This window comes from Girardinichthys multiradiatus, chromosome 8, assembly GCF_021462225.1.
Source record: "Girardinichthys multiradiatus isolate DD_20200921_A chromosome 8, DD_fGirMul_XY1, whole genome shotgun sequence".
NCBI lineage: Eukaryota > Metazoa > Chordata > Actinopteri > Cyprinodontiformes > Goodeidae > Girardinichthys > Girardinichthys multiradiatus.
Genome location: NC_061801.1, coordinates 39,954,681 through 39,977,554, shown reverse-complemented (window position 1 = coordinate 39,977,554; position 22,874 = coordinate 39,954,681). Strand labels below are relative to the sequence as shown.

Below are 22,874 nucleotides of genomic sequence, written 5' to 3'. Positions count from 1 at the left end.
TTGGTCTTCATGATGATGTTTCTTCTCTTTAACCTCTGACACCAGAAACAGAACAGCTAATAACTATTTGACTTCAGAAGAAGAATTTCGTGCACTGGATTTTATTTAGGGGTTTCAGAGAAAATGAATGAATACAGATGCACTCCACACTACTCAGATTTATATTTGTAAATGATTTTAAATCATTTTTGTTTTGCTTCACAATTATGCTGTATGTTGGTTTAATCATATAAAATCTCCCAGAAATACATGAAAGTTTATGGCTGTGATAAAAGGTGGGAAAGTTCTAGCAATGCAAATAATTTAAGCAATTTCTCTTCCATCTTAAACGGCATTAGAAGAAAAGCTTTAATCAGTACAAACATTTAAAAGTGAAGCTGAGTTTCAGTTTGTTGTTGCAGAGGCAGGAATAGTTTTAAACACACATTTATATGACTGTCTGATCTTTTTCTTTTGTCTTTTTCTTTTGTATAAACAATGTAGATTCATATATTTATATTTAAAATGTCTACTTTGAGAGCAAAGTGGAACTGAAGTCAGATTCCTTGTTTGTGTTACAAACCTGTCGGATGAAGCTGGTTCTGGTCCTGATTGCTTCATGCTGGCTGAACAGCCTTTCTCCTGACAGTCTGGACTTTGTTTCATCACAACTCTTCTAAGATGAAATCTTGGCTATTTTTCAGTCACTGAGGGCCTTTCTGCTCCAACAGGAAACTCTGAAGTCTTTAGGTCAGCAGTTAGCACCAGATCCATTAATCCTAAACAACCAGTTGTTTCATTTATATCTAGACCTTCACTGGCTGGACTCAAAGTCCTTCATCTGATCCTTTTTGTTCCCTAAAATGATCCATTCTGAGCTTTTATTCCTCCTAGAAGAAAATTATTGATGTATTATGATAAAAGCTGGAGCCACTTGTGAGTGTTTGGTATCAGAATAACAAGTCCGATCAGGGGGCTCTGCCAGTTTTCCTGACAGACTGAGTCACATGGACTCGGACAGATGATGGGGTGGATCGGGGCAATCTTCATGTTCTGCCAGAATGACTCAGTCGGTCTGTTGTCTTTCAGCCCACAGCGGCTCTCTGAAGGACTCTTGTCACTTTAACAAGTTCAGACCCGACCAGAATCGACCTTCTTTAGCGTTATTGATGAGGTTTCTGTCCTCCCTCTAACCCGTTCACCTGTATCTGCCTGTACTCACCTGTCAGGTCAACAAACTCCAACCCGTTGTGTTCTGCTCAACCTTTGCTTTGGTCAACAGAGACAATAACTTTGTCATTCTGTGAGCTGTAAGGCACATCTTATCGTGCCAGTTCACAAGAAACATCAGCTCAAAGTTTGGTCCAAATTGAAATCAAGATCAAGATCATCCCCATCCTGATTCCCAACAGTGTTGAAGGTGCACCAGGTCAACCATTCCCTCCTCAAAGCCCAGTGAGTCCTTTTAAGTGACATTATAGATTCAGAGCCTGACTTTTAGTCCAGTCTGTCGCCTCTAGAGTCTGTTGACAGTCGGGAAGAAACGACGTCTGAATTAAATGTGACGAGCTTTGTCTGGTTGTAGGTTAATGCCCCTGGGATTATTTCTGAGTGTTTAAAATGTTTCTCCATGTCAGGGTTTGGTGTTGGAGGAGATCCCAGGAGAAGAGGAACTGTTAAGGTTCACTGCTCTGAGTCAGGAGCTGACCTTTCACCTCCAGCAGCTGCAGAGACGAACTGAGCAGGAGCTCAGAAACATACAAACACAGTGAGTAAATAACAGCCTTTATCTGTTCTGCCTGCATCTGTGGTCTCTGAGTGGGACGCTTTCTATGGAGACGAACCTTTCTGGATAAATGGTTTCTTCTAGAATCATCTGTTTTAATTCGCATTCTTTAAGTGTGCGTTTCCTTTAAATTGTATTATAGTTAACTAATTCATTTATAAAAATTAGAAAAATTATACTTGCTTGTTCACTTTTCTATATGAATTTTAAATCCAGCACACGGAGGAGTTTTCTACTGATTTAAACCAGATTGTACTTAAATTGATTTGAACCGTTTTCAGTTTGGTGGAATTAGAGTAAACTCAGTTGACTTGAAATGGAGATTCATGTTTTGGGATCATTTCAATGGACTTGAGCTGTAATTACTTTTAATGCTTTGGATTGGATTAGATCACAATTAAATTGAACTGCACTGCACTTAATTGTAATTAATTAGTTATTGGATTTAATTGGTTTGAATGAGCTGTATTGAAATAGGGTTAATATCAGAATCGGGCGATTTTAGTAGATTTTTTTGTTGTTTTAATATCGATATCGGTCCAATAAGTAAAACTGGGTTGGTATTAACAGCCAATATTTAGCGATGTGGTGGTTTTTTACAGTGTTGAAAGGTTAGGAAAATATAGAGAAATATCAGCCATATTAGCAATATTAATATCAAATATTGATATCGGCCCAGATATTTTGATTAGTGCACCACTAATTTGAAATGAATTGGAAGGAATTTACTATTTTTATATAGATTATATCTAATTTAAATATATAAAATCAAAATCTATGTTAAATGAATTGAAATAATATGAATAAATCTGTATTTTGTTGGGGGACTGAATAAAAATGGGTTATTTTTATTATTGCATTAAAGGAAACTTAAACTTCACTGAATGTTTTTACCTTAAATGGATTTAATTAAGTTCATATTCAGTCCAATCCAGACCAACTTATTATTAATCAGTACCTCCACATCAATTTTTGATTTAATTAAATCAAATTAATAAAATTTTCAGAATAAATTCAGCTGTGTGTAAACTTGAATGAATTGTTTGAAGGTTGTATGTGAACAGGTTGAACTGGACTGTGTGCTTGTTTTTAATTGCACTGGACTCACTTGGAGAACAAATTGGCTATTTGATTGGCTTCATTTAAACAGTGCAATTATTTGGCTATAGTTGATTAATTTGAACTGACCCGACTTGTATTGAATTGTGTCATAAACAACTTGAATTGGATTGGATTCGGACAAATGAACTGAGCTCTGTTTGGGTAGAATTAGATTCTAATTGTCTTAAACTGAGCTGTACTTCTTTCAGTTATATTTAATTGGATTATAATCCATTTTAAACTGAACTGTATTGAATAGAAAGGAATGGGGCTAAATCTGCTTAAACACAGACTGCAGTTTTGTCATGAAAGTGAACCGAACCAAATGTGTTTTAAGTGAGTTGGACTGAATCGATCTGGACTGAACTGTAATGAATATTAGTCAGTTTTCTACTGTTTGCATTTAATTGTGACTTAGACTCTAAATGGAAATTGATTCATGAAAAACTCAAATTTAATTGTCTTTTATTTGCATAATTTAGCTTGTATTGAATCGTAACATAAGTGAATTGAACTGGACTGTGTTCTGCTGAAATTGAACTGAATTTGGATATAATTTAATTCTAATAGATTGAACGATACTACAGTTATAAATTGGAAACTTCATCATCATGAAATTAAATTGGCATGTTTTTTTATTAAAATTAATTGTGCTGAATTTGCTTAAATATGAATTTCAGTTTGGTCATAAAAGTGACTGACTCCCTAATTGGGCTTATTTCAGTTAACTTGTGTTGAGTTGTATTCTAAATGTATGTATTTTATTTAAATTCAGTTGAATTTGATCATATTTAATTAAAGTAGACTGAATTTTTTTTAAATTCTCTTTATTTAGCATTACAACCAGGTAACGTCTCTGGTATAAAAATGTTGAAACGTTTTTGGATGAAAGTTTTTAATAATTTCGTTCTGATATCAGAAACTAAAGCTAAATGAAGGCTGCCCTCCAAAACTAAGGACTATTCATAATTTCCCCAAAAAAATATCTTTCATATATTGAAATAAATATTAATAGCATTAAAATAATAAGTTACAGTTGTACTCTGGAAGTTCTGTTTTTCTTTTAGAAGTGGGGTGTAATTCTGTGACAGACTGAAGAGGGCGCTGTGCGTCACTGTGTCACCACAGCAGCAGCAGAGTTGTGCATCCCAGAGAGATGCCTGTTTAAAATCAGTGAAGTATGCCCCCTCAGGACTGATTCACGATACTTTAAGAAAAGGCAAATATCGGCCTATTTATCAGCAGGAATAATAAAAAAGATTAATTAATTAATATTTCCTTTTCTTGTCCGAGTTTTTTCTGCTTGTTTTATTACAGTTTCTCTAAGATCAAAATGTTGTTTTTGGTCGTCCTCTGTAGGAGATTAGTGTTATGCTTTGGTGTTTGAACATGAGTGGGTGTGAGCAGCTCAGTGTTGGTTTGTGGGATTTATTTGTCACATGAATGTGTCTCCTGACAGCAGCAGGTTCTGCTTCGTTGCAGAAGACAACAGGATCCTGCTTGTCTTCCTGTGTTTGTGTCACCGAGAAGGTGAGAGAAAACGAAAGTGGAAGTTTCATCCGTTCGTTTGTCTGCTGGCATGAGGAGGAACCACTGGGAACGGAAATATTCTCCTCAGTTTCTAAAAATCCATACAAAACATTAAGGAGGCACCAGCTTCCTGTCTGGTTGTGGAAATCAAACATTTTTCACCTTGACCTTCAGAGATCCAGGTTTATGTCCAACTTCATGAAGCTGAATGAGGAAAAGGTCAAATTAGACAAATGTGTTTGATCTGGAAGATGTTTTAACATAAAGTCTTGTCCTCTAGCGACGTACAGCTGCAAATTTGTCTGCTCTGTATCATTTAAACCAAAATTTGACGTTTATTTAAGATCAGCTTAGCTTGTGTGGCATCATTTGCAGCATAATTTCTTTTTGCTGTGCAAGTTCAGTCCAGCTGATGTTTTTCTGATTTATATTAGTTTCTATTTTAGTTGCAGCATTCTCTGCTGTTTTTAACATTTATTTTTTAGCATTAAAGCACCTTTATTACTGCACTGATCTGATTTATTTCAACTTTTTCCTTTCATTGTTTTCTTCTGTTTCCATCATGACTTCCAGTTCCCAGTGGATCAAAGTGATGACATTTTATCCACATATTCCTGACTCTTCTGTGTCTTCCTTCAACACATTGTCCCACCACTCTGAGCTTTAGCATCTCAACCACTAACGATGGAGGTTCAGTTTGGACATGCATGTAAACTTTGCACGGCGCTTGAAACATGTTGAAACACGTTATTTGACCCACATTTTCAGAGCAAAAAACTGAAAAATTTCAAACAGTAAAAGAACTTTTTCAGTCAGCTTAAAATCCCCACTTAAAAGTGGGGCTCATTTGGCTTTTCAGGATAATTTAGAGATTCAGTCGGAGTTCCTTCACATCTTCAGGTTTCTGTTGTTAAAAAGGTAACGGGGAACAGTCCGATTAGCTGAAGATATGTTGGTGGAAATAAAGGGCAGAGACAACATCTGTCATTTCAATTCAGTTCAGTTTTATTTATTTATGGCCAATTCACGTCAGCTCAAGGTACTTTACAAAGTCATGAAGTCAGAGCTTTTTCTCGCTGTCAAAAAATGTTCTAAAGTTTGTGAAGTCACCTGAGTTTCATTATACTAATCCTCCACAAACACCCAGTGTAGATTAGGCTGCATGAAGACTCGTTCTGGACAAAAATCAGCTTGCACCTTTCTGCTTTACCAACATGGTGTTTTGTACATATAACATGTTTAGGGTCCTAAAAATCAATGATCTGTTAAAGCTATTCAGTCATGTCAATTCTTCCCATAATAAAACACCTCTCAGCAGAAATCTTAGTTTCTGAGTCAGATGAAGACAGATATCCCCATTAGAGACCAGATTCAACCCATTTTCTATTGTCTGTATTTCTCTGCAGAACTTCAGGTCAAGTGTTGCAGCTCTCTGCTCTCATGACCTCGGCTGGTCTCCTTTCTTTGTTTCAGTGAAGACGAGTTAAAACACATCGAGGTGTGGCAGCAGATGCGCACCCACACCTTAAACTTGATCATATTCCAGGAAGATTTCTAATTTCTCGACAATTCTGGGTCCAGATGCCAACTCTAATTGATGCGTATTGCCACTCAGATCAAACGCTCCCAGATCAGACGAGCCGCTACCTAATGAATACCTGTTTTCTCAAATCCTCCTCGCTTACTGGAAGAAGACCTCACCCTGCTTTCATTTCACTGGGAATTCCCTCTGCTTTAAGGCAGGTTATGTTGGTATGAATGTAGGCAGGAAAGCTTCACTGACGGGTATCGATCTATTGATCTACTGATTATTTGCAGTGAACATATCAGTCCAACATGATCAACACTCCCTCTGCTGCTTTGATGTTCATATGCTCTTTCTGGTCTTTAGAAAGTAAAACTGGGACAGATGAGACCTAAATAAAGATGTTTGGTCACAATTTTCAGCACCATGTTTGGAGAAAACCAAACAAACCATATGAGCACCAGTACCTCATTCTTATTACCAAGCACGGTGGTGGAGGAATGATGATTTGGGCTGGTTTTACAGCCAAAGGACCTGGGCACCTTGCAGTCATTGGTATCCAGATTTATGGCCCACTCAAAGTATTCTAGAGTCAAATTTGAGTCCAACTGTCTGACAGCTGAAGCTTGGTCCAGAAGAATCAAGGTGCTGTGATGGCCTAGTCAAAGTCCAGACCTTTAACTTATTAAAATGCTGTGTCTAACCTTCAGAGAGCTAAACAGAAACTTACTGCAAACCTCAATCAAGTGTAAAGTGTGGTTCTGTAAACCTGAAATTAGATTTGAATAATTTTTGAAAATTTGAAAGACCAGATCAGTTATATTATGTCCAGATGCGTAGAACGTCACAATGGGAAGAGGTGTACTTTCTATCACGACTCAAGGTGTTAAATTCATTTTCCCACTGACAGACTCTGGTTATGCAACAAGACTTCAGCTTGTTGCCAAGACTAACAGGCGGACTGACAGTTTGGAAACCTTCCAACTCAGCTCTTCATCTTCACATTTGCCTCATCTTTAAATCTTCTCAAGGCTTGAAACTGATGGAAAAGCTGTTGAACCTGCTGAAACGTCAGATAACTGTCACTCCAAACATATCATAAATCATCTAGAAAGACAAGTTGCGGGTTTTTCACTTTGAACGGAACATTACACTGTAGCTACTACTTTCACTTGAAATGTTTACTTGGTGTTTTACCCTGATCAGCAGGAGGAGGTGTTTCCTGGGTCATTACCTAACAAACTGTTAAATCCTACGTTTTTTACAGGACAAAAAACACTAATAATTGCAGCTGACATTAACTCGGGGTTCTCAAAGGTTTAGGTCTTGACGTCTAGCTGTTTTTGTTGTTTAGTTGCTTCAAACAGGATTTAGATGGGACTAGGCTGGAAGCAGTTCCCCTCAGTGTGAAAGCACTGTTACGCTGCTGTATCAACCAAACGGGAGGAATCCCAACATCTCGTTAGTGGTCATGACAGCTTGTGGCACTCGGAACCTATTAGATTGACCAGTGCTTGGAACCTCAGGAGCTTAGCGGAGATCTAATGAGAATTATAGATTTAGTTATTTTGGACCCATTTCTAACCAACTGCAATGCTGGGGTACCGTGTTCCACCAGGACCATGATCTTAAACACATCCAAACTGGTTCTGGAATGACCCAGACAGGCAAACATAAAGCTTCTGGAGCAGCCTATCCAAAGCTATGGACTTTGTTTAGTATCTGGGTTTGGAACCATGACTCTATGTGAAAGGTTATTGCAATGGTAGGACTGCTTTCACTGCCAGTGGTACAGGTCTAAGCTAAATCATAAATTTACTGTGATCTACCACATTTTGCTTTGGATCAGTTTCATTACCCACACCAGGCCTGATTACTGTCAGACATCACGTAAATGGAACCTGTCTAACTACTCAAAGTCGGCTGAAAGATCTCCAAAAGCAACACCTCATGCCCGAACAGTCTAGAAAGGGTAACAAGGCTGTTTCTAAGGCTTTCAGACTCCAGAGAACCACAGGGACAACCTTTATCCAGAGATGGAGAGAACATTGAAAAGTGGAGAACCTTCCCAGGAGATGCCGGTGCACAAAAATTACTTCAAGAGCTCATCGACAACTCATCCAGGAGGTCAAATACTGAACTGATGAAACCATGAATTCTATTCTCTAAAAGAAAGTTTATAAAGGAGAAGGTCCAACCATCAGTTTGTGAGTTCAAGCTCAAGCTCAGGACAGTAATCCAAAGAACAATAGCAAGCCCACCTATGAATGGCTAGAAACAAAATAAATCAGTGAACATTTTGTAACGGCCTAGTCAAAGTCTTATTGATCTGTTTGGAAACAATGAGCAGTAGTATGTTTGAGAGTCCAGCTGAGGCTTTATGAGCTGTGGGGCTGTGTTCACCTCCAGCGGTACTGATCCATGGTGGTTTTGTTTAGGAGCTTTTAAGGTAGCAGGCTAAATGTTACAAGCAGGTTATGCCTTTTGGTAACTCCATCCATCTCTCCGGTTTTAGAGCTGAGGGGTTCAGGAGCCACTGTCAGACATCCTGATCAGATGCTCGAACCACCTAAACTGACTCCTTTCAATATGGAGGAGCAGCAGCTCTACGCTGAGCTCCTCCTGGGTGACGAAGCCGCCGGTGATGAAGCTGTTCTTTCACTGATGATCCATATCTCATGATCATACATGGGAGCTGGAATGTAGATGGACCAGAAAATCTAGAGCTTTGCCCTTCTGGTCAGCTTTTTCTTCTCTACGACAGAATAAAGTAACGTCTTTATGAGTGAAACATTCCTGATGCATCCATCCATCTCCCGCTCCATCCTGGATTCACTCAGGATTAAAACATGAAGATACTTGAATTTCTCCACTTGAGACAAACAGTTCAGCACAATCCAGAGGGCCCTGAAGGTCATGGCTTTGAGTACGCCACTAGAAGCAAATTATATATAATAATCATTGAATGTCCACTTGTGACAAACAGGAGAAAAAATATGGAAATAAAACAGAACCTTCCACTAAATTCCCTGAAACAGCCAGAAGATTTCCCTGCAGGAGGATCACAGATGAGTTTTAATCAAAATCTGTTAATGTTGACGTTTAAATGTCACCAATCCTGAAAACAATCCTGAGGATGAATGTTTTCCAAAAAATATGAAAAATATATACTTCCTAAGATGATTCATGGAATAAATGACAGATTTGGACTAAAACAGTTTATTTCTGCTTGCTCCAGCTCTTCATCAGGAATAATAAACCAAATATTAACTCTAAATTCATCTGTCCTTCAGGTAATTCTTCTCCTTGATAAACTTACTAACAGAATATGGAGTTATAAGGGTTTTTGTGTTTTTATATTATAGTTTGCAATAATTTACTTGCTGATGACTGTTTGGCTTCATCAAAGCTTCCTCAGATGACCCTCCTCTTCTTCATCACAAACAAAACACTTGGTCGCCTCTTTTGATGCTTTCTAACAGAGGTTCAGTGCCTCCCAGTGGACAGATGGGGAATTACTCGCTGCTTCCATCATAGTTTTAAAGCAGAAATAAAGTCTGATAATATTCAGTTTTAATAAAAACCAAGTTAACCTGCAGAGGGCTGCTCAGGTTGAGTCGGTGTTGCCGGTTAAAAACATTTTCTTTGTTCTGAAAGCGAGAAGCTGCAGCTATAGAATAAAAGAGAAATCTGTCTGCTGTGGACGTCAACAGTGAAAACCTTCAGGATCTAAGATCACAGGCTGCTGCTTTATAAACACGCCATTCATTTCTTGCAAGTCCAGTGATGGTCTGGGTCGAAACAGAACAAACGGGCTCCATTCACATTTGGTTTGACTCAGGAAACTGCAGAATTTGTTGTTTATGTTTTCTAATAGTTACAGTTCTGCAAAGCTTTTAAATGTTTTTCTGATAATGGCTAAATATGTTTTTTAAGTTAGTTTGGCATATTGAATGATCTCCAGGAGAACAAGCCCAGATTATGGAGGACTAAAACAGCCAAAATGAAAAATAAATACAGAAATAAATGAAAGTCAGACAAAAATACATTTTGAAAAATATCTTGAATATTATTTGAAATAAAAAAATGCAAAAAAAAAAAAAAAAGACAGGAGAAAATAAATCAGGATTTAAAGGGTACAAATTGGAGAAAGAATGTTAATTAAATGAATCAATGTGAAAAATTGAAGTAAATTAGACAAGGAGACTGACTTTATGGTAACTGAGTAGTTTAATATAAATGAATCAATTTAACCATTTATAGTTTTTCTGTTAATTCCTATTTTATACGAGGTCTAAAACTGTATATAAAATAATTTTTAGAAATATTTATTTCAGTTTTTATTTTATTTCTTTATTTTGGCAGCCTTAGTCCTGTATAGTTACTTTTTAATTTATTTATATATTTAAGTACGTTTTATTAATTATGGCAGTATTGGTGGTCCGTATCTGTGTTGCTGTTGTCTGAGGTTCTTGGACTGTAGGACCCCAGCAGGGACAGGACTCTGTAAAGTTAATCTTTGCGTATCTGTCGTGTCGTCAGACTCTCTCAGATTGAAGGCCGCTTGCAGCAGCTGACCACTGAGCTGTCTGAGCTTCAGCAGAGGAGGAAACAGACAGAAGCAGACCTGAAGACGAGTTCCTGCCCTCAGACAGCCACCGTAAGTGACCACAGGGAAACTCTACATTTCACATTTGCAGGAAGTGTTCAAAAGCTGAGCCAAAAATATAAACCTCATTTATTCAGTCATGGAAAAAGTTTTTTTTACTGAGTTACAATAGTTGTTTGTTAATTGATTATTTTCTGGACTGTTTTGTGAGTCACGTGACCACAGATTGTTTAAACACCACAGTAAGACGGAAACACACCCACCTTTTGATTTAATAATAAAAAGGTATCAGGATGTAAAACATACAACGCGATATATTACGCTGTGTTTCAGTTATTTAGCTAATACTAAACTAGACTGACTCTATAAATTAGTTTTAGCAGTTTAAAGCTCTGTTAACACAAGACATCAGCAGTGATCTTAGAGAAGCAACTGTTGCTGCCCATCAACCTGGGAAGGGTTATAAGATCCTCTCCAAACTATGTGAAGTCCATCATTCTACAGAGAGTTTATTCCCAAGAGGAAAACATCTCAGACAGCAGTCAATCTTCGTCCCAGTGTGGACGTCCCAGTAGATTCAGCCCAAGATCAGAGCGTAAAACTCAGAGAAATGACAAAAAACCCAAGAGCTTCATCTCAGACTCTACAGACCTCACTTAGCAGGTTAAAGGTCAAGAAGGATTTGAGACTTCTGAAGCAATGGTCTCTGAAGAGATGAAACCAAAGTAGAGACGTTTTGCTTTAATGTGCAACATCAAGTTTGGAGAAAACCTAACAAAGAATTAGCTAAAATCATATCAACTGTCATGCATGGTGGTGGAGGAATGATAGTTTGGGCTTGTTCTGCAGCGACAGCAACTGTGTGCCTCGCAGTCATTTAGTGGACCATGAACTCTTCTTCACCAGACCAGGTCAACAGAACCATGATCACAAACACAGCAGCACCTCTACAATAAAATGACTGACAAAGAACAGTCAAGGGGCTGCGGTGGTCCAATCAAAGTCCAGACCCCAACCAGACTAAAATGGACGCAACCTTTACATTTTTGGTAAATATTAAATGACATGCTGAGGTTCTGTTCACCTAACATTATGACCTGGCAGGACATCATTTTGTGTCCTGATGCATAAATTCTTGAAGAAAAAATAGTTTTGAAGTTATAAACATGTTTCTTCACTGCTGCTCCCTGTGAGTAACAATGTTTTCCTTTTTGCTTTATTTTAGTTTCATCTGTGCACCCATCAGAAGCTTCAGGCCATCATAACTGAGCGTTTGATCCAGTCTGAACAGTTGGTGTTCCAGGAGGAGGCACTGAGCGCGCTCCGTAACCTCCTGACACAGGATCTGCAGAGGTACCAGGAAGAAACTCGTAGACTCACCTGCTTCACAGAGAAGATCACCAGAAAATCCCAGAGGTAGCCAGCTGCACTATCAGCCGGTCCGAGTTCCTCAGTCAGGCTGCAGGAAGCAAGACTCTTTTTAACTTTGTTGTCCGTTTCCAGGTCAGACGGAGAGGAAACCTTCAGCTGTGCACAGGGTGAAGAAAGTATGCAGGGAAAGAACGAGACGGAACCAGAAAAGAACATGGTACAGTTCGGCTAACACTTTCTATAATGAGGTGTCCCTTCCAGCCTCAGCTGGACTGACTTAATGAAACCATATAAAACTGTAACATGAACTGTTTGCTGAGGATGGCTTCTAGTCTAACAACCTAAAATTTGTTCTTCTCCCAGTAAATTACTGATGCAGAAGACAGGTTTGGGACTGGAACCGCCTTCTGTTCACACCTACTGCTTGGACGTCTTCCAATAACAGACCATCCTAACCTCTGATAGTTACATGTACATGAGTATTATATTAATATCTGCATATTTTTGCTTTTTTATGCTATGTTTGAGGATTTGTCATATCAGACTATTCATGGACATCTGAATGTTCTTTGAGGAGCAACAGAGTTTAAAATGTTTGAGGGACAAATATTTAAAATAAAATGTAAGGAGACAAAGGCTGTTTTACAGTGAATTTACGCTTAGTTTGAGTCGTATATTTGTTGTGTAGAGATCTACGAACATCAATATATATATCTAAGATCAGCTTGAAGCTACAAGTGTGCTGGTTGTTGAGTAAATCTGAAGTATTTAGTCAGTACTAGGTAAACAACCAAGTACTGGGTCAGTGTTGGGCATAAAGTCAGCATTTAGTTTGAAGGATTTATACTTTCAGTTGTAAGGAGTCAATAAGTAGGTTAGTTTATTTTTAGTCTTATGTAATTACTGGGTGTCTTGTATTGGGTCATTAAGTGTCGAGTCGGTTTGAAGTGATGAGTCTGCATCAAGGTGTGAATAAGAACAATTGTTGATCAATTACCAAACGTTGAAACCCGACTGTCTTGATGGTAAGTTGTGGACTATTTTTGGTAGAACCCGGATAGTTTAGGTTTAAAACCTAACGAGGTCACGTGTTTCCGCATCCTGCACGCTCTCCCCTCAGGGGAAAATGACTTGGACACGAGTCGCACCACAAACAGCCTGTTAAACTAAACTGAAATGCATTCAAACATGTGAAGGTAAAACATGAGCAGTGCAGATAGAAATGAGCTATAACAGAATGCAGGGATCAGCAGATTGTTAAAGAGGATTTAGTTTTAGTTACAGATGAATGAGATCTGGGGATTTACTCGTGCATAAGGTCACTGTGTTTATGGGGTCATGTTTCACCAATAATTGATCTCTAATCACATTATAGCCTGTTGACTCTTAACTGAATAGTGAATTACCTAAATACTCCCACAAGTTGGTATTAAGTCAGTTTTAAAAGTAAAATCACAATACAATCAGAAATAAGATATTAATTATTGAGTCAGTGGTAAATGTTAAGCTTAGACCAGAAATTAGATGTCTAAATATTTGGCCAGCATTAACTGTTGAGTCAATATTAAAAAGTACTGAAAATCATTTGGTTTTAAGTGAATCAGAAGAATAAAATTTCAAGTCTTTATCTTATATTAGATATTAGTATGAAATCTACAATAATGAGTTTGTATAAATGACAGATTTTCTTTACTGAGGGAAATAAAACCATATTAATGTACATCAAGTTTGTTAAATTTCTCAGTTTAACATAAACAAATTTAGATTTTCATTCAGTTGCCATCAAAAAATGTTTTCCTCCGTAACTTTATATAGAAGTCTTAATTAAATTTATACGATATTTCTCTTACCTCAGATGGTTTCATTTAAATACATTTAATCATTTGACAAGCCAACACAAATACCTGCCATAGATGCTGCTGTTGCTCCAGAGCCAAATGAAGCAGCGCGGGTATAAAACATGACGGAGTCTCGGTCGACACGCGTGTGTTTTTGTGCTCGCGTGTCTGGCATCGATCCAGCTGTTGTCAGTCTTCCTCAGACGGTCGGAGGAGAGACGGAGGAAACATCTGCCTGCTCATCTGGCTCTGTCTGTCACACACAGACTCAAACACACACCTTCCTCCTGAAAACACAAAAACCAGCCCACAATAATCTGACAGAGTTGTGATGGGCAATGATGAGGGAAGGAACCTGGTTTGAAGTTAGGAAGCCTGTCAAGGTGTCACCACAGTTTAACTCGAGAGGCTCAAACACAAACAGACGGCAGGTTGGCTGCCATCGTGCTGCTACCCTGGACGTGCACACAGGATCTGTTTAACAGCGGTTCTTACTGCAACATTTTTTTACATCACTCTCCCAAAAGTCCAAAACCTGCAGTGGATCCTAAACTCCTAAGGAAATGTGTTGGAAACATCTGCTCACTGTGAAGCAACACCAGTTTCTACTCCAAACTCTCTACTGGGCAGACGTTTGGTCCGAAGGACATCGAGCAGGTCTGGCAAACCTCCCCGCATCTCTAAGGCCCGTTTACAGAAACCCAAAGCCGAGCTGGGTTTTCCTAAAGTCCATCACTGCGATCTGAAGATCTTTTTAACATGCAGAAGGTCAATTATCACACTAGCAAAGTATATTATAACAAATAATACAGAACTGCACTGTGTGCATGTTATTTACCTTCTAAAAATAATTTCCTAAACGGAACCAAATCTTTTATTTCTACGCTGCTTTACTCCGAGTCTAATCAACTTATGTTATATGCAAGTCGTTTGTAGATAAGTTGCCCCACTAGGACACAACTGCTCTTTTAAAGGTTGCCACAGTGATTTCATATATTTTATGGAAAGTCTGTTTTATGTATTTATTATTGCCTCCATCTTATCAATGCAAGTTTCCGGAGCATGAAAAAGAAATCCTGGTTGTGGAAAACAAAACAGGACATTTTGGATTCAGCACCACTTTAACAATGAACAAAATAAAAACTAGTAAATAAAATCTAATCAGATTCTGCCACAGAAAACATTAAAGGGACACAGGTTTCTTTATTTGGTTTAAAAGGCAAATAAAATATTTAACAGAAACAAAATGTGGTGAAAAATAAAAATTCACTCCAAAATATTCAACCTGCCTACATTTTAAATTTGCATTAACACAGCAGCCATAGTTATGTAAAAATAAAACAAATAAAAACTATCCAGAGAGCCAGGAGCGTTAAACCCCGCAACTTGTTTTATTTTTACCTGTTATTTGTTTCAAGCGTTCATCAAAATCCACCGACTGCTGTCATAAAATCACATAAAGTCACTTGAGTGGATTTAAAGGGAATTGGGTCACATCCCGTTAAAAAACTGGGTTCACACGCTGACAGATGTCCCAGCATTTTACTAACCCCCAAATTATTCATTAAACCAAAAAATGTCCTTTTATTTTAGAAACAATAACCACAGTTTGTTTTATGGTTTGAGTCTCGGCAGGAACATTCAGTGTCTCTTTCTGTATAATCACATCATTTTGATTACGTATTAATCTAATAGGGTTAGATTGGATTGAATTTATAAAGGTCTTGGTGGATTCAACAATCCGTCCAGGATGTAGAAGCATACTTTGATGTGACCTTTAGAAAGTATTACATTTAGACTTCTTATTTTTTCCTGCTCTAAAATGTATAAATTAGTATTAAAACATTTAATTGTTGGAACTGAAGGAGCTTCACGTTTTCTTCATTTTGTCTTATTTGTAAAAAGCAAAACGAAAAAGATAAATATGACAAAACTAAATATCCTAATGATAAAAAATAAAAAAAACACGTAATGCTGTAAGTGCAATAAATGTTGAGATGTAATGTTGAAGGTTGATGTTTAAAAAAAACATCAAATCAAAGTATAGTTAAGCCCAAAATTATTCATACCCCTGGCAGATTTAGGTTTCAAAACAGACGTTTGTTTCTGATAGGACATTAGACAAGAGGTATCACTTTGACAAGTTCATCGTGTAACTATTTATAGCCTGAATAATTAATGGAAAAGCCTTTTATTGGCATTCCAACATTCAACCCGTTCTTATAACTGCTGAGCAGCGTTTTGCATGTTTCCTCTGGTATTCTGATGATGAGCTCCAAGTCTCTGATGTTGAAAGGCCTCCTTGCCATCACACTAATCTTTATCAGATTCAGAAATAACACTGTGTTTAAATTCAAAGATTGCTTTAAACATAAATGCCAGGGCTATGAATAATTCTGGGCTTAAATGTGGCTTTTAAAGAAACTCACAGTAAAAAATCCATTTAAGCTAAAATTAAAACCCATCTAAACTAACAATCAAACTTGATGCTGAAAGGAAACGACAACGAGGAAAATGTGTTTTTTGTTTCAGTGCGAACAGGTTTATTCCATTTTGCTCATTTAGTTTAGCTTTAGTTTTAGATGTAATTCCTCTTGATGCTACTGGTTGCATCGACCTGCAAACACACATAAAATCACAGCTTTTTACTCTAGATGAAAAAGGTGAATGAAAGTGATCTAAATGGGATCATTGCTGGACGTTATATTATGTGCAGCTTCCTATTTTCACGACTGAAAGAAAAAAAACAATGTTTTGTGATAAAGTTCTGGAGATGATTTGAGTTCTTTTAGAACTCGGGTTTGGGTCTGTGACATGTCGACCTGTTTTCATGACAGTCATGAATTAAGTTTGTGAATTACCAGATTGAAATTTTGTATTACCACATGATTTTGCTGTTAATGATGCTGAATGACAGCATGGCAGGTGCACTTTTATCCTGCACATCCACGAGGCTTTCACAGCATTTCCCAGAATGCATCACTGTTGTATATGTGGGTCAGATGGCACTCTGCTTATTGCCATATGCTTGTTAATGTAGTGAGGCTGCAGGGAATAGAGGTCTGAAATAAGTGTGTCAGGAGGATGTTTGTATCCAGGTTTTAATTGAATGATGTAGCTCATCTCTCAGCCGGACAAGTTATAAATATTTTACATTTTTTAAATGTAGGTGTGTTGTAGGGTTTGTCAGTTTAACTCAGGTTATATTTTTTATTTTTGATAAAGATGTAAATCTGGTGCCACAGATCCCAGCAGTTTGCTTGTGCTTAATTTCTGTTTGGCCATAAGACGACTGGAAAACTTTTATGAATAGTAAATAAATTCTCTATACTTAGTGTAAAACAATGTTGTGACATTGTTTTTAAATTCATCTACTTTTATTCTGCACCACGTAAGGGTCTCATATGGTAGCCATCTAGCTAGCTATACCAGGATCCGAAACTTTTAAATCCCTTGTTTTTAAACGGGGCGCTAAAAGTTATACTATAAAAAAAACACAATATAACAAACTTTTTTAATACTTTACTGGTATACTTTACTACTTTGTTCATAATATTTATTCTGCAGCAGTTTAGTATGCTGGCTAATTGGCTAGTTAAAGAGCTAGCTAAAATTAGGTAGTTACTGTGCCAGATAAAACCCATTTTTAAATTAAGTGGCTTTAAAAAGGCAGTTTGGTTGCTTATCGTATTTGAACACTAAAATATGTGTTGATATTGTACAATTTTGTTTTTAAAATTTTGTTTATATACATTTAAAGCCATTTTAATTCTGCACTAACTAAAGATAACATGGTATCCATCTAACAGGTGTGCTAGCATTACCGGGGTTTAAAAATGGGAATCAGTGGATAAAAAGACAATCTTTCGTTCAGATTTCAAAGTAACTGGTTTTACTTTTTTTTTTTTTTTCCAAAATGCTATCCGTCAAGCATATGTCTACTATGCAGCAATCTACCTATCTATAAAAGGATTAGAAAGCATTTATTTCAATCAAAAGTTTGAATAAAAGTGTTCCAGATTTGGGATGATTTTCTACATTCTGCTTACAAATTGACATTTTGAACAGAACTCGGCTCAGATGAAAATTTTCACTCTATTGCAGAAACAATATAGTGCCCTTAACATGAGCACAAAGACAACAACTAACCAGTTTTAGTCTCGTCTCTAATACTACAGGGCCCAGGATGCCTGAACTCAGAGTGCTGAGCTCTCGGAGCAAAAATAATAACTTTAAAAGTCATCAGCTTGGAGCTAATCCCACCACAGCCTGTGGACATTTTAAAACCAGAGTGATTAGCAATGATCCTAAACCCCAGACAGCCAACCTCCCTCTCAGCCAGCCCTCTTAGGCCTGGGCTCCTGTCCCACCCCAGCGTCAGCTCACCATCCCTGGGGGAGGCGGTCAGGCGAGTCCCCGGATTAAGGCCACTCGGTGCTTTGGACCTTTGAGTCTGGGAAGTTAAACCCCTGGACGTCCGCCACTTCATTTCTCTAAGTGGCATCGGTTCCCTTGTTATGATTGCTAATTAAAGTTGGATTTGTTCAAGAGGCTTTTTTCTGGCAAAAACCAAAAAATATAGTTGACATTTTCGTTCTTTTCCTAATCTTTTCAGTTAAATGAAGTGGGTTTTTTTTTTATTTCATAGCTCGTCCGTGTTGTTTACCTGTTTTTCATTTGTGTGAGAACGTGGGAAGCTGTGGGTTTGGGGGGAGGTCTAGGAATTTGTTCATGAGTGAGCAGATGTTGCAGTTTCTCAAGAGGGATTTATGTCAGGATGGAAACACGCAACATGCTGGGCTCCATGTCATAATGAATGCGTCTTATCAGTCGACATCAACACGGTCGAAACATGGTATACATGGAAAAAAAAGGACTTTACATATCGGGGCTATAACAGGCCAGAGATACATTTTTACATATTGATCTCATAAAATGTGAGGATATTTAGCTCATGTGTCCAATTCAACCTCTGCTAAAAGTCAGGATTGATTAGCTCTTTAACATTTTACCCACACAGACATCAGAAGACATATTTATGCAAACACCTTTCACTTTTCAAATGTATTTACTGTTTAAATGCCTTTACAACAATGCCTTGTTCAGATTACCTACTAATACTAAACAGAACAAGATGCTCCTGCTTTGATTGTGAATTATTTGTGATCAGTTTTACTAGACCCCTACCAGACCTGTAAAATCAAGAAATCATTCAAATAGAACCTCTCTGACAGTGTGAAGTAAACCAAAAGCAACACATTGTGCCTTGATTGAAATAAATTTAAAAACAGAGAAACAAAATCATTGACCTTTATCAGTGAGGATGCCATGTCTAAGGTCTTGGAACCTCAGAGAACCAGAGTGAGAACCATTTCTACAGCTCTTTATTTCTGGAGGAACAACAGGTTTGATATCGAGGGAGGCTGTACCAACTGTCAAGCATGGTGGTGGTCCTGTCATGCTGTGGGGTTGTTTTGGTACTTGTGTATCAGAATCAAATGTATGACTGCAACTGTAGTGGCTTCTCTGAGTCTTCTATGTCTGCCTGGGTAACACCATAGCGATCTGGCAGATGCATGTGTGCTCTTATTTATGTCATTCAGGGGAACACTGTATCCTAGCAACTGAGTTGGTAGTTTCACCCTGAGGTCTCCAGGTAATTTATCAATGGTGTACTTCAAAGGAAAAGGGGTCTGGGTTGTTTCCCAACAGGAAGGCTCACAGTCTGGTACCAATAAAGAGATTTGTCACAATGGCTTTGAGTTCAAGTTTAAATCCTGATTCTGGAGTTCTGGACAAGTCAGTATTTGACCCAAATGGAATGAGTAGCGAAAGCTTTTTAATTATATGTCCAATCAGAGTAGCTGCTAGTGGATTTAGAGCTGTACTCTGAATACCTCGGAGATTCTTGCGCATCTTTAGAGTCCGAAAATCACTTTGCATGTGTTCTTTTCTAGACTATAGCGGTTAGTGGTTCAGCCACATTCTGACGGTCTCAGTATTTTTCTGTTTAATCAGCAGCAGCTGTAGTTTTTTTGCTCAAGTTTGTACAGAAATCTGAAATATATATATTACTGTCTGTTCCCCTCCTTTTGATGGTTAATGTTTACCAGAACTGTGTATCAGCCAGAATGGGTCTCCAGATCAGAGTCCTCTCTAACTGTTTATGGGGGGTATCTGTTATTGTGTTTACCTTTTTCAGCATCAACCTGATTCTTCCTCATCCCCAGTAAGTTCCCAGTTGACTTCCAGAAAAGAGGCAACAAAGGAGACCTTCAGAGCCAGCCATGAGAAACCAGCTGTTGGCTTGTCCCACAGTTCAAACCTGCGGCGAGCCAACAGCATCAAAGACCTGATCAGCAGATTCTCTGGTCCGAGTCCCTACTCATTTTCCAGTTCATCTCTGAGCCCTTTCTCTGGACACAGACGAGTCATGAAGTCAGTTTCCATGGAGGCGCTGTACTCTCCAAACGTGAAGCTGAGTCCATTCACACCAAGTACTGCCGGACAAGTCGAGAGTCCACTTCCCAGCGTCACTGTGACTCCGCCCAGAGACGGCAAACAGAATGAGGCTCGATCCGTTCAGAAGGGCACCAAATCTAAGATAACTGCAAGAATTGATTGTCCAGTAGAGGGCAGCACTCGGAAGACTGATCCAGAAAAAACGAGCAAACCAAAAACTCCAGAGTCTGGAAGAGATTCTTTGGCTGACTCTGGTATGGGATCGGTAAGAGATGGAGAATCAAATCCAGACGAGCCGTTCTGATGTTCCTGCACCAATCATGGAACCTTTGCACCCTTTCTGGTTGATGTCACCGCAGCATGGCAATGAAGTTTCCCCAAACATCTATTTGCATGATTAAAACGTCGATCTTCCTTAAAGGCAAAATACCCTATCAAACCTTTAAAGCACATTCTTATCAGTTAATCGTTGACTGAATCTCTCACATTCTCGTCTTTGATTTTTTTTCCCCACCTATATGGCCTTGTAAAAACATTATTACTTCAACTATTTCACATTTTATCTTGTTACAGCCACAAACTTTAAAGTAGTCTATTGGGATTAATATGATGAATCTACACAATGTGGTGCTCAATTGTGAAAAGAAAATGATACATGGTTTATTAATTCTTTACAAAACACTGGCATTCGTTTGTTATGAAGCAATATCCCAAGCATTAAACAGCTTAAAATAATCTTTGGCCCACCTGCAAACCTACCAAGACACGGCCATTCATCTAGACAGGCTGGACAAGGACAGCATTATTCAGAGACGCGGTCAAGAGGCTCATTGTGACTCTGGAAGAGCTGCAGACATCCACAGATCAGATAGGAGAATCTCTCGATAGGGGAACTATTGGTTGTGCTCTGCAAAATCTGGGAGAAGGAAAATAAAAGTCAGAGTCCTGTCATGACCAGTCATGTAGGAAGCACAGGAAAAAATATGGTAGAAGGCTCAACCCCATTTGTGATGGAGAACTCTCAACACACCAGCCTCCTAGTGAGACACGGTGGCGGTAGCATCATGCTGTGGGCAGTCCTTCAGCAGGGAGAGGTAGCTGGTCAGAGTAGATGGGAAAATTGGTGGGGCTAAATCCAGGACAATCCTGGAGAAATTCTGATAGAGGTTGGGGAAGATTGGGATAGAGGTTCACCTTCCAGCAGGACAATGACCCTAAATATATAGCCAGAGCAACAATGGAATGGCCTAATCAAAGTCCAGACCTAAATCCAATTGAGAATCTGCAGCAAGATTTGAAAACTGATGTTCACAGTTCTCTCCATCCAGTCTGACTGAGCCTGAGATGTTTTATAAAGAATGGGAAAAGGTTTCATTCTGCAGATGTTCAAGGCTGGCACAAACACTTTTATTTGTAAATATGTAAAAAAAACAAAAAATCAGGAATCATTTTCTCTCAATGTCATAATTATTCACTACTTTATGTTCGTTAATTTAAAAAATCCCAATAAAATACAATGAAGGCTGTGGTTGAGACAAAAGTGGATGTAAAATACTTCTGCAAGGCACTGTTTTCCCTCTTTATTGTAATGACTTGTTGATTTTTATTCCATGAAACAGATTTAAATTGATGGATTTGTTGTACGCCTTTTGGACTTTGCTTTTATTTGTTTGCTTCCTGAACAGTTTCCTAGCGTTCCACCAGGGTTAACATCGAGTGATAAGGTTGGAAAAACAAACCTCTGGGTCACTTTTTGCAGAATGACACATTGTAAGAAAAATCCAGGGTTCTTACAGAGTCCTGAAAATTTAAAATTAACTTTTCATCTTTATTTTCCAAGTCTGGATTAGTTTGGGGCAAAGAAAAAGGATTTGAAAAGAACCAATAAAGCAGTAGATATGAAGACTGGGATGTTTTGTTCATGATTCCATGATACCAGCTTTTGAAGTCCATCTGGAAAATAATAAAGTTTAATTAATTAAAACATTTTTATTCAAGTAAAACGAGCTGGATATTTTCCAATGGCAATGATTTCAGTATTTTTACTTGGGGTTGAGTTTGTATCTTCATCGGTTATATCTGCTTTACTTTGACCTTTCCAAGTCTTGCTTTTGTTGATCATTCCTTCACTTTGGCATCATGAATAATAGGACACCTTAAATCATTCATTCTTTCACCGCATCTGCATCCGCACTTCCTGATATCATCCTAAAGATCTCTGCTTCTTTCTGAATCCTCCGTTTTTATCCTCCAGGAGTCAGAATTTGATTCGAACAAGCAGTCCGACAGCCCATCAGAGGAGGAACCCTCCACGCCCAGAGCCACAACGGTCACCCAGAACCCAAAGTATCAGCTGCTGATGCACCACGACCTGAACACCAACGGGCTGGGCAGCAGAGAGGCCAAAAGTCCAGGAGGCGGCGGGTCGGTTGGGGAGAAAAGCCCCAGGCTGTCCAGATGGGAGACCACCCGGCTGGGGACGAACAACTTCCGCGGGTCCCTGGAGTCCCTGGCCTCACGGGACTGGGACACAGGTTCTGACAGGGTGAGTGAGGAAGACCACAGTCTTCTCTGGGAGATTAAAATGATGACCAGATGCTGCAGGATAAGTCATTCTGGAGTGATGGCGACAGTTGGTGAACAGCGCCATCACCTGGAAGAAAAAAGAACAGA

The 22,874-nt window shown here is 38.5% G+C and overlaps 1 protein-coding gene across 3 annotated transcripts in view; it reads left to right on the top strand.

Annotated features, from left to right (window-relative positions):
- Positions 1 to 22,874, top strand: part of LOC124872416 (cingulin-like protein 1) — a 44,589-nt gene that overhangs the window by 5,600 nt on the left and 16,115 nt on the right. For 2 of the 3 annotated variants that reach the window (XM_047372386.1, XM_047372385.1), the window contains exons 3-8: positions 1,617 to 1,747; positions 10,464 to 10,581; positions 11,756 to 11,946; positions 12,034 to 12,118; positions 19,942 to 20,466; positions 22,456 to 22,746. In XM_047372386.1, coding sequence (XP_047228342.1) covers positions 1,617 to 1,747; positions 10,464 to 10,581; positions 11,756 to 11,946; positions 12,034 to 12,118; positions 19,942 to 20,466; positions 22,456 to 22,746 — 1,341 coding nt within the window. The remainder of the gene's footprint in view (positions 1 to 1,616; positions 1,748 to 10,463; positions 10,582 to 11,755; positions 11,947 to 12,033; positions 12,119 to 19,941; positions 20,467 to 22,455; positions 22,747 to 22,874) is intronic. The other variant, XM_047372387.1, reaches the window with a different exon arrangement.